The sequence below is a fragment of the Electrophorus electricus genome, chromosome 9 (genome assembly GCF_013358815.1).
Source record: "Electrophorus electricus isolate fEleEle1 chromosome 9, fEleEle1.pri, whole genome shotgun sequence".
In the NCBI taxonomy this organism is placed as follows: domain Eukaryota; kingdom Metazoa; phylum Chordata; class Actinopteri; order Gymnotiformes; family Gymnotidae; genus Electrophorus; species Electrophorus electricus.
Genome location: NC_049543.1, coordinates 3,071,848 through 3,085,000, shown reverse-complemented (window position 1 = coordinate 3,085,000; position 13,153 = coordinate 3,071,848). Strand labels below are relative to the sequence as shown.

At 41.2% G+C, this 13,153-nt stretch overlaps 1 protein-coding gene across 2 annotated transcripts in view; it reads right to left on the bottom strand.

The window, feature by feature from the left end:
* nr2f1a (nuclear receptor subfamily 2, group F, member 1a) overlaps positions 1-6,367 on the bottom strand; it is a 7,597-nt gene extending 1,230 nt beyond the window's left edge. The window contains exons 1-3 of one of the 2 annotated variants that reach the window (XM_027006276.2): positions 5,119-6,367; positions 3,219-3,746; positions 1-49 (exon numbers count right to left, since the gene is read on the bottom strand). The exon at positions 1-49 is cut by the window's left edge and continues 1,230 nt beyond it. In XM_027006276.2, the coding sequence (XP_026862077.1) occupies positions 1-49; positions 3,219-3,746; positions 5,119-5,551 (1,010 nt within the window). In that variant the 5' untranslated portion in view covers positions 5,552-6,367. The remainder of the gene's footprint in view (positions 50-3,218; positions 3,747-5,118) is intronic. The other variant, XM_027006277.2, reaches the window with a different exon arrangement.
* Between the last annotated feature and the right edge of the window lie 6,786 nt (positions 6,368-13,153).

Sequence of the window (13,153 nt, the reverse complement as noted above, 5' to 3'; positions counted from 1 at the left end):
TTCTCTTGTAGGCTCTCGATGTGTGCAGCATCTGACAGGCCGCAAGCGTCTGAGCAGACAAAACACAAAATAGAAGCGCAGGTTATCTTTCAGAATCAGCGTTACGCGTTATTGACAAAGTGAGGTGAACAAACACTAACCCAAACACCATGCATCACACAGCACACGAGAGTGTCTGTCATATAAATAAACAATACGACTGTGCAATCCCTCAAGAGTAACGGAACGTGTTCCCTGCCTAGTATGAAAGATACCACATTCATGCTGGCAAATCAGACTAAACAAAGAGTTTGCATCTTTAGTTGATGGGTCTTTTTAAAGCTCGAGCTCTCGGTTCTGTGGCGAAGATGGAAAAGGCGGCCATATTTTGTTTTAAAATGTGAAAACATCCAGCTACGCATTTGAAAGGGATTTGATATGGTAATAACTGAATTATGACCCAATTACTTTCCAGATGCTATCGAGTCATTTCTTGTGTGCTTTCACCTACTCGCGGTTCCCACCGCTCTGCTGTGGTTGCTTGAACCCAGAGGCCGCTAAAAGCAATCAGATTTATTACCTTAGCTTTAGTCGAAGCGACAATCACGCGAGTTTAAGAACATTATTCAAATAAGAAAAATGAAAAATTATATATATATATATATATATATATATATATATATATATATATATATATATATATATATATATATATATATATACACACACACACATATATATACATATATACATACATACATACACACACACACACGTCGGCGTGCACATTCCGTTTCAAGAGTGGTAGGTTATTTGTGTCAGTCACTTAGCATTGTAATACATGGTGTTAAAATTTAATTATTATAAATGATTAATTTTATTATAATCGCCATATAACTGAGCATATAGTTACCAAATTTATATACCAAATTTAGAAGTACAGAAAATGTTAACAAGTCAAAACTATTTAGTAACCTTTTATAACATGGCGGACGAACAAGAGAAATTTTACATTCTCTTGATTTGCAAACACAAGTATTATTATATTGTAAGGCTGTGGCATCCCACCTACAATATAACTACGAACCTAATTGCTCTGGACTACAACGCCTTGCGCTACAGTACAATGGCTTTCTGCACCTACGAACTGGGAAGTCCAGGCTATAATATATGACTCATGTGACCTTATGCTCTGTGACCTCATGCTCTGTGTGCCAGTAACATGGTTGCAAGAAAATAATACTTCAGCGTGCAATTAACGGAGAGGACTAACTACGAATCAACGCATTTAATAGGCTAATTTATGGTTTTAAGCTTAACAGCACACCAATAACACACAAGTCTGGAGAAAGAATCTAGGCAAAGCTAAAGACATGACTTTTTAATTAACCAGGACTAAAACACGCTGGTATTAAGAATCAAGACTTAGTTCGTCTCCAGTTGCTGCCTCATACCAGTTTGGGTGCTTTGGGGTAATCAGCCAATATGACGTCGCTATTCATCAGGTTAGCTCTGACAAAGTAAGACGCAGCATGGAATCGTGATGTATCCCTAGGTTTCAGGTTAAACTTATCTTAAACTTAACTGAGACTCAGTTAAGCTAGATACATTTTATTAAATTTATCTTTTGTCGACGTAAGTTGCACACCCAAGATACAAAATGTTGGAGCCCGCGGAGGGTAGGATCAGTTGTGGCATGGTAACTAAAGATCCATTGCGAAGCTGACGTCAGTGCTTTGCAATTTAAGGGTAAATGGGAATTATACGATCCAACTTAAAAAAACAAACAAAAGAAAAACAAACAAACACGCATATATGAAAAACAAATAAGAGGTCCATTTGAATACTTTCACTGGTAACACCGGGTGCGATTGGAAATCACGCCAGGTCTACAATACCCAAAAGACTGCGGCCTATTGAATCAAACTGCTCAGCTTAATGCATCTCATCAGATATTTTACGAATAAGCACGATAACGCGGCAAATAAACCTAGCTGTAGAATGACACGGACAGCTCAATTTTTTTAAATCGGGTATCCCACGTCAGTGGCAATAAGCGATAGTTTGGATAATTGCATGGGATGAAATATTTCCTTTACGTGCCCCTTTGGCCAGCAATCAAAACACGCTTTGTGAAGCCTAGGGCAAAGCACTCGACTGAGTTACTCGGGTGTTTATCATTATATCTGATGTAATAACACCGACTTCTTCATTAAAATATTTGCAGGGTTCTATGACTAAAATACCAAACTACAATTATAAAGCAAACATAATGTGTCATAAATCCAATTGGTAGAGACACCATTTTCCAAAATTATTATTATTGATGTTGTTTTCCTGCTAAAAACTCTGCGAGGCGAAAATACTTGGCTTATTCACTATTTACAATGCCGTATAAAGCATTATAGAATAATATTTTTGCTGGTTAATTGTAATTTGACAAGGACAGATGGAATACACTTTGTTTACTGTGTATAATTATTAGATCATGTGTAAAGTTTTGAATGTCAAAAGTGGCAAAGCATTTATCAATAATCCGTCAAGACTTAAAGGCGAAACCGAGTCCTGTTTAAAAAGTCCATACGCATCCATACAGGCTACGATTTTTTGTTCTCATTATGGCCTTTGCTTTCCTTTTTAAAATATGGACCCATCTGTTTCTATATTTTCTATTTAGTGAGAACGCCATTGATTTACATTTACCCTCATGTTAACTGTGGCATAATAATTTAAAAGTGATCTTAAGTCTCCAATAACCAGTCAATATATAGAAAATAAAGAAATGTCCTCGTATGACCACGCGCTTAACTCCGAAACGTGTCCAAATTAATCGAAATCTATCATAGGTTTATGCAAACCCCAGATCAAAATAAACATGGCTTTAAATAATATACTCAAAATGTCACTAGTCTAGGCTTGTTTTCGTAATTATGCTTTTTACGTGCACGACGATTATAAGAGTACAAATAAAAATTAATGTGGCCTTTGCAAAATGTAGCCTTCATTAAAAAAATCCTTTCCTTGCAAGCTACTGAAAACAGAATCCCCTATGCATGTTTCGTGTAAGTTCCCTCCGACAAAAAACTGCACGCTACAAACTAAATACCAAGCCAGCACTAGCTCCTTCCTAGTCAGCCATAGCCCCGACGTCGTTGTTTGTCCTGCAAAACACTCTCTCCCCATCTGCTCTTGCAGCAGGCCTAGCGCCCCCCACCCCCCACCCCCCTCACTCGACTCACCTGACGTGAAGAGCACAATAGCCTTGATGCAGCTGTACTCTGCCGAATCGACGTGCAGCGCTTTGAGTTTCTCGACCTGCTCCTGGAAGATGCGAATGTGATCCATGAAAGCCACTACCCGGTCTGCAGACATCGGCGAGGCGTGCAGGCCGGCGGCCGCGAGCAGCGGGGCCACGTGAAGGGGCATGGAGCACTGCGCCGCGTTAAGCACAAACAACTCGCTCCACGTGAGTCTGAGCAGGGACACCTGATCGGTGATCTGCAGGTCGGGAAAGAAAGGGATGTTCCGCGCCCATTCCACGGCACTGAAGAGCAAGCGAGCCGCTAACTCGCAGATATTCTCGATTCCCATAATATTGTTGGGCTGCATACACTGGCTGCCATATCGAGACGTAGGGTAAGGCTCGGCCCGAAGCAGTAACGAGATGTATCCGGAGAGGTAACAATGGCCGTTCAGAGGGTCTCCGTTCGTTAGCGCGTACTGGCCTGGGTTCGGCTGGGTTGGAGGCATTCTTCCTCGCTGAACCGCTGACAATAAAGAAAGAAAGGGAGAGGAAATGTACATCCAGAACTGAGAAACATCATTCACGTGAAGGCTTGGAGGCTCAGAGTGGAAAAGTACCTCTGGGTTATCTGTGTTTACATCTGCTAAATGATCTACTGTAGACTGGAGTGTATAGCCTGCTACGGGGCTCCTTTAAAATAAACTTAGATTTGTGCACTTATTGTCTGGTGTCTTCCTTATATCATGGCTTCAGCGAAACTCATAACATTTATTGTTTACCTTTACATTTATGGAGTTACACAAAGCTAAACATGGACATACACACACACACACACACACACACACACACACACACACACACACACACACGCAAAATACGGCGCCACACTAATGTTTATTTTAATATTTGTTTTACCGATTGTTAGTCGTATTCATTTAAACACCATAGCTTGTAAAGAGTGTTCCATATCCCATACTGCATCATTCACACAGTGCGGTATTTGTCAACATCATTACACCTATAATATGGCAGTTATATCATATATATATATATATATATATATATATATATATATATATATATATATATATATATATATATATATATATATATATATATATATATAATTTGTACACAAAATAATATATAATTTGTACACAAAATAATATATATTTTGTAATAATATCATCGCTTGTTATTTATTCGATAAGTCGACAAATGAAGTGGGTCAACTTAAATGTAAAATCGAGGACAAAGACTACATCCTCAAATTTAAATAAATGCGGGTATAGTTCGTAAAATTTAACAGCAGACAGGGAAAGTAATTCTGACATAAACACAGTTGTGTTCCACTCCCCAAAGAGAAGTGCAGCACAACTTAGTACCGCTATTGTTCACACGCGTTTGGGGTTAAAACAGGCCTCTGAACGCTTCCAGTATGACACACTCATAGCTCTCTCTATCCGTTTGAGTTAGTACATAAAAATGGAAGCTGACGGACACACACTGACTACAGTATACACACTTATGCTGAAAGCACACACACACACACACACACACACACACACACACACACACACACACACACACGCCTCGAGTTCATGGATGGCTCTTACGTCTAATGTAATTGACTGAGTTGAATGCAGCCTATGGGCTAACCTACGTGGTATTAAACCGGCTACAAAAATGCTTATTATACAGATACTTATTTAGCTTCTACAGACGTATTTTCTATTATTATATTTCGCGGCTTCTGACGCTGTCTAGTAGGCAGTCAATTAAAAACAAAAACAAAAAATATATATTATGTTCTTTTGTGTGCAGAGCGCGACCTTTACGTAACGTGGCTGAGGAATCTAGCAATGGTGTGTAGAATTAAGAAAATATATATTCACCTTCCCTCCGCATGCCCACTTTTAAGCACTTCTTAAGCCGACAGTATTGGCACTGATTACGATGGTGCTGGTCGATAGGACAGTTCCTGTTGGCACGGCACGTATACGTTAAGTTCCGCCGGACACTCCGCTTGAAGAAACTTTTGCATCCCTCGCAGGTGAACTGACCATAGTGCTTGCCACTCGATTTGTCCCCGCAGACAACACATTCTATATGCTGTTGGCTCTGTCCAGAATTCTGGCTTCCCTTGTCACCAGCCGTCCCCGGTGTTGACGGGGGTCCTGGCTGGCTGGGGGTCTGCGGAGTGTGAGGCGCTGCCGACGCCGCCTGCTGTTGCTCCCTCGCCGGCTGCGCTGCCGGATTGGGGCCGCTCGGTGGTCCTCCGGCCACGTCTTCCTGCGGATCTCGCCAGACGCTAACTACCATTGCCATATCTCGGGCCCGAAAAGTGCTTTCAAGCGAACTGGTCGCTCGGATATCAGAGCAGGGAAACGGGAGATCTCGGACGAAAGGCAGCGCGAAGTCAAACTGGAGCAGCCAATCTCATAGGAAAAAGTAAGAACCTTAGACGATCAATACATTCAAAATACAAGAGTCGATAGAAAATGCACCCGATCAGGATATGCAATTGTCGGGAGGCCAGTTCCAAGGTAAATTGCAGTCAGCCATTCGGGAGCCCAATCGTGTAGAGAAAGCGAACCCAAACGTAACAAAAATCAGTTTTGTTCAAAATATCTTAATTAAAATTCTTCACATTGATGTCGAAAGAAAAATAAAAGCTCTCTGGCGGGTCCGAGATCCAAAGTCCGGTGCGAAATAAATTCCCTTCTTTTTTCTTCCCCCCGCTCCTTTCTCCGTCTTCGCGGTTGGAGAGAAGGAAGGACTGAAGAGCGGAATTCTCTATCTATGTTCATGAATATAGCTCATCTGCTCCAGCAAAAACAACGTCGCCCGAGTGCCTATGCAGTTTCACCTCTCCAGTCGGAACGCAGCGAGCATAAAGAGAGAGAAGAAAACAACAACTAATAGAATATGCAAGAAGCAGAGACCCAAAAATGAATGCGTTTGAACGGGAGGACCAGCGGAGCAATGTTTCCGAAACGGAGATCTGCGCGAATGTCTGTATATAGTGAACTTTGACACTACTATTGAAACTGACACGTTTCTATGGAGATCGCTGCGCCTTATATGGTGCTCGTGTCAAGGAGCCAAGAGAGGGGCTGCTGGCAACTGATAATCAAAGGCGACTGACTGGTCAGAACCCTGCACTGGTGGGGGGGGGGGCGCCTAGGGTTAGCCAAGCCTCCTTCACTCCATTGGTTAGAGTCCTCCTTCCTCGCTACCTACGACTGGGGCTTCTGACAAGCGCGATGTACATTGCGCTCGCCCCCTGCGCCGCTACTTTGAAACCCGATTAGAACGGACCGTCTATTGTCGCGAGGAGGAAGCCCCGGGTTTAGAACGGGTGAAGACCGAAATGCAAACGAAGACGGGGCTAAATGCACGCGAACTAGACAGACGCGCGAGGTGCAAGGGCTCGAGCGGAGCCTCTCAAAGTTTGGCATGCTTTGTTCGGAGCTGCAGTCTTAATGACAAATGTACCCAGCCACCCCCCACCCCATGGTGCTTTAACCATGCAGGCATCATCAACATCTGATGGCACAGTTCTGTATTACCAAGGGGTCGAAATCACTCCGGTTATATTATAATCACCGCAGTTCACATATTAATCCTGCAGTTCTCACTGAACTAGATAAGACCAAATAACGACGTAAAAGTGTTGGCTAGGGCGAGAGCCGCCGCCAGTTTGTTCGCGGTGGCAGTATAACGGGATGCGATATGTTGTGAAAGAGAGTAAAATTCAGACCGATAGCTTAGACAAACAGGCCGAAACCCATCTTTTGACATTTAAAACATCATTTTGCGACATTTTACATTATCTGTGCTTTTTCACTGATTCAATAACGACGGAAGTTCCTGGAATAATACCCAGGAAAACCGGCTTTTTGTGCATGAACGTTGAAGCCTGCGCTTTACAGCCTATAATGTCTGGATCGGGCTGCCATCTAGCGTACAGTACACCATTACAGGGGAGTAGAAGTGCATCATTTATTGTTATCGTGTAGTCTATTTTTTATATTACATATTGTTTAGATCGACACTGAATGCAACGATGTCTGCATTATTGGTTTTTTTTAAAAAACAATATATTTTTTTTTCTCTGGTCTTCTCAGTTTTGTACATCCCAGTTTAATGTTTGAGGCTGTGTGTAAATTATTTAGCACATTTGGGAAATTCAGCTTAATCGCTCTAAATCAATGACGATTAATTCGCAAATATACAAAAGTTTAACTGCTTTAAGAGGACGATGCAAAATGGCGTTTCGTATGTTTTTATTTAGGGATGATAATATCTAAAACGCCTCATATAAATACTTATATTCACAAAACTGCAGCTTAAAACACTGACTATGTTTCGGACATACTAAGCTCGTGATAGTAATTAAGTTGAATTAAACTACCGCCAAACAATCGTCCTCTAGGACAGAGTGGACCGCAAATAGGTGTTTTTCAAGTCGACAGCGGAGCTTTTTACACTCCCCTCTAACCACTCCACGAAACGCACGGCGCTGTCCTCTGTTCTTTGAAAAGGTGAAACGAATAAGATTAAATCGGACAAAGAGAAACTTCTGTAAGTGTATCATCAAGATTTTACTCCACAGATTGGGACGAGAGGGAAAGAGAGAGAGAGAGTGGCAGCGAATGGGAGCACAAGGCAAGCCAGAAGACATCGGGAGAGACGAGGGAAAGTGGACACTAGGACATTTCAAAAGCGCGAGCGCCCAGCTATTACTGCGACGCGGCATCAAGCGGCTTTTCACCTTGGCTCGTGTTTTAAAGGCAAGTAAACCACATCTTTTTTGCATCATATAACGGGCTGCACGGTGCAAAATCGAGTAAGTGACTAATGTCGTCGCGTCGTCATTAACAGTGGGAACAAACAGAAGTAACGTAACGTCTTTCTTCAGGTGAAAGCTGCGACTTATTGGTAACTCCGCTCATCTATTGATCAGTTAGGATAGGGTGCCTGTTTGCTTCCAGTGTCCCTAACTTATCGCTTTCTATTGACAATGACTGACTAAATGTTTAAGCGTAAAAGTAGCCTACTTTTCCCTGCCGCGAAACTCTCACCTGTGCAACTCGGCTTGTTTGATCACATAATGGGAAGATCGATAGGAGTCTGTTTGTCTCAGCGATAATGTCAGCGGATTAAAAGGACAATTATACGATCGAGTCGGTCAATTAAAAGAAAAGTACAAGACAGAGAAACACTGTGTTTAAAGACTGGGCTGAGGGAAGGACTATCATTATGAAAAACACCCCACTGTTTTGCACTTAAATCACTTTGCATCCTTTCTGACTAAATCAGATTCATGTATTTTTTTAAACAGTTCATATATCGAGATGCAAGCGGTAGGCGACACAGTGGGTTTCGAAGCAATTTTACATTCCTGATCTATAATAGTATAGCATTTAGTCTTTTAAAAAATAACTAAAAGGCTAAGTAATTCTTGGGAGGAAATTGAACATGTAAATATAAATACCTCTTTGAAACAGCAGATTTATTATGAAAGAATGACAGGGTAGTAACTAAAAATATAGTGTCAATAGCATAATACTATAAGAGGGATTAAATATTTAATAATGCTTAATAATTTAGTATCAATTAGGCTACAGTTAACAATATAGATTAAAGACCAGGAAATAATCGTTGACTATTTTGCCATTTTGTTAAACAGCTGATCATTTCAGCGGGCCTATTTATAACATCCACGCAGCTTTCAGTGAAATACCACTAATGTTTGCCAGCGATTGACAGCATGTTTTTTTAAATAATGAGGACGTTAATAGCATGATAACTCAGCCTACGCGTGCGTGTAAAATCTCACTCAACCCCACGAAATTTCAATAAACTTTTCCTCATGTTTTTGCCGAAGCAGTCTCTACCAGGTTTGTCCGAACACACATTCTTTCTCTAACATGTATGCTTTCTTTGGGAAGAACCGTTAAAGTAATGAAATGACACGAACAATAGATCTTAGATAGTTAAACACTTACATTTGCTCGGGTTAGGTAGTGCAACACTTACATTTACTCAGGGTAGATAGTTAAAACACTTACATTTGCTCGGGTCAGATAGTTAAACACTTACAGGGCGCAGCAGGTATAGAGTACTCCACATTCTGCTTTTGAAGAGGGACTTTTGATACTGGCGTTGGATCACTGAAGGATCGGTTCTTATTAGAACAGCAAAGGCCGGTAAGATAAAATAAACGTATATGTTTGCGTTCCAGGAACTGCTGAAAGAGTCTTCGTTTTATGCTAGCAATAAGACGAATGTTATATTCACACCCCAAGACAAAACAGACAGAATACACATTCTTTAGAAAAGTGGTTTAAAGTGTTTAACACCATTTTATCACTCCAGGCCTTCCATGAGTTAATGATAGAAAAATACTACGCTTATTTATTATTAATTATGAATTATTGCTCAGACTACGTAAGTACCGAGAACAGTCTGCTATAAAATAGTAACCGGCGCTGAAGACTTTTGCATTTTTATACAAAGTGCGTCTAAACCTTAACATCTGAAAAATACATTTATGATCTGTACTGACTCAGTGTTGTGCGGTCTTCACTTAAAATTACTGAACAACACAACAGCCTAAATGATAAAAATGAGAAACCACTGCGACACAGCCCCAACAAAAATAACTGTAACTTATAATACTTCAAGTCACAAGTAGGCCTAATTAACAGACAATGCAAAACATTTTCCAATAATACCAATTAGAATATATAACTTGGATTCAAATATCCCCCTTATCTCGACTCAGGACGTTCTCCTAGTGTGCTAAAAATACATTTGGGATGCTACCCTGCTTCCCCGCGGTCCTTTCTGTCGCGTTAAGACACGTTGTGGCCCTCGCTACCGCCTTGCAAGGGTTTGGTCACAGGCCCCTTCGCTTTGAGTAATTTCGAGTTGAAAGGGAAGAGGAGGGTGCTTTTGTCCGATTTGATCCCTAACTATTTTGGGGGAGTGTGGGGGTAACGGGGTTGGGGGGAGGTTGGCTCAGATTGGTGTGAAAGGGATGAGAAGGTCACTTGAAATCGCCTTTTATCCGCTGCCATTTTCTCTATGGATCAGCGACTTTCAATGGATATCATCTGATCGCACTTAATGGAAAGCGTAGTCGTGAGGGATGGGGAAAATATCTTCCTACGACACGTAAGATCGCGACGGACTGTCTAACAGATAACACAGTAATCGTGAATTTCTCCTAATGTTTTTTTTTTCTTAAAAAAACAAAACAAAACAAAAAATGCACATATTAAGATTGTATCCATAAGTAAATGTACCGGTTTGTGGAATTAGCCAGACCAGGCGACTTTCCGGTGAACGTCTCGCCCGTTCGTTAGTGGTCTGAATGTTCCATTCGTGTATGTAGACTGATGTCAAAGGGCAGATATGAGTGTGAGATAGGCCTATCTAAGTGTGAGCAGGGCTTGACTAATACTCTGTGTTTCTAAAACCACAAGACAAAGACCACGTTTGCTTCATAATACACACAGACCGATAAAAATGACCAATTTCAACAACCCCTCCCATAACTCTTTCCTCCGTCATCAGTGGCCAGTTCAAACTCGGACGTTATTCATGAAACTTTATTACTGTCAGGAAAGGAGACTTAGCGAGAACAAGAAACGATTGTGTTTGTAAGCTTACACAAAGCCGAGGCTAAACGGGGCACTTTTAGATTTTGTTTTCGTGCTGGAATAGGGAAGACTGCACAAGCATCGCCACTGAAGGCGGTGTGGGTTTTCCAATTAGCTCGTGGTAGGAGCTTAGTGAGAGGCACTGTCAATTTATGCTGGAGGTAACGGCTTTATTGCTCACAAACCACCATCTATTTAGAGCATATGTGCTAATTGCGTCGGATGGTCTCGGAGACCAAGATCATAAATTCGCTAGTAGTTAAAGCAAGCCCGGACCCACAGCAATTAGGCCATCTTACACCCCTTACGTTCCCTGCGAAAAACCAAAAAAACAAAACAAAACCCAACAACAACAAAAACAACAAACAAAAAGTATGACAACAGAACACATTCGAAGAAGGCTGTAGGCCTATATTTAAATCTCGACAAATGTACGGTTTAATTTGTTTTTGCAGATAAGGCTTTGAATCACAGGCGAGGCACGTCAGCTGCGTCAGAGGTCATAGAAGGGCATACTTATCAAACGATGGGGCGTCAAGTCACGTTTCCGAGTGCATTAAAATAAGATGGATTCTGCAGTTGTGCTGGTACCAACTTTTATGTTCTTTTAACTCCCCAAAGTGCGAAATCATATAAAATTTCGCTGCAGTGAGCCGTGAATGATTGGCACATAAGAGAAAGGTATTTCCTCGAAAGTCTGATTTTCCGACACCACCAACAATAATCTAACATTTCAGTTTGACTGGAGAAGACCTGCCATAAGACAGCCAGGGAAAGCCTAAATTTTCGAAGATCATTATCTGTCGGAGGTAAAGGTAAAGGTCTGTCGGAGTTCAGCACAGAGAGCATGGCTTTGCAGAATTCACACGCGAGACGAAGCCTACCCTGAACTTGGTGAAAACATGTGAGTCCGAGCCTAAATAAATAAATAAAAGCGCAGAGTCCGAGTCGCGATTATAAGGTACCCGAGCACCTAAAACGAGTGCAGACAAACGTAAGGGGCAGAAAGAGAGACCGCTGTTTCTTGTCTGTGTGCGAGGGAGACACCACACACATCCGTAATAGTTGACTTAAACCAACAGGCGCTTAACTGGAGTTTCGTTTGTCTGAGGCATCGGAAGAAATGAACAAGTTTAAATGAAAACAACAGACATATTTAGAGGTGAAGACAGTGAAGGTTTAGATTTTAGCTAAGAAATGCTTAACATTTTATCTATTGTATAGTTGCAAAGTACACACACACACACACACACACACACACACACACACACACACACACACACACACGGTGATACTGTGTTCCTCTGATGTAAGGAGCCGCAAGTGAGTTTATGGCAGGTTCGACAAGGTAATGCACTAAAGCAGTTTTCACAGATCAGACAGTACACACACACACACACACACACACACACACACACACACACACACACACACACACACACACACACACACACACCCCTCTGCATATGTGAAATGTATTAATGTGTTAATATTAAAGTAATAAAGAAAAAAGCGAAATAACTACTACATATTAATGAAACATATTTTCTGTGCTGAATAAGTTTTAGTGTTGCTAAGCAAGTAGCAAGTGAAGTGGTAGTGAGTAGTTTTTGCTTTTCAGATAAGTTTGTGAAAATTCCATTTAAATGGATTAAATAAGAACTTCAGATTTCCAGGAATGCTACCTCATTAGCTAATCAAAACTGGAATTTGAATCATTGTACTGTATCTAGACAGAGTGCAGAGTGGTAGCTTTAGGATGTGCATGCATGCGTGTGTGTGTGTGTATGTGTGTGTGTATGTGTGTGTGTGTGTGTTTATACCACTAAACAGTGCAAAATTCACCTGTTTTTATTTAATAAAGATATGAAATATTGGGATGGAAGAACAAAGCTGTAATCCGAGCACAATACCTGTGAAAGAGTTTGAGAAACATTATTCACTTAGCAAATAGTCATCACCTGTTCCCACAGTCTCACACCTGTCTGTCAGCCTGTCTTTAATACACCACCCTGTGTCCTTATTTCACACTGTGCGTATCTGGTTATGAACCTCTGTCTTTAGCATTGTTAAATATTCAAAATATAGATTCTGTGTGTCAGCATCTGAGGCCATGAGATTTGACATTGTATTTTTACCTTACTTTAGCATGACTGAGTGTGTGTGTGTGTGTGTGTGTGTGTGTGTGTGTGTGTGTGTATGTGTATGACAAACATAACCATCTACCTGTGTTAATGAGATTTTCTGATTTCCTGAC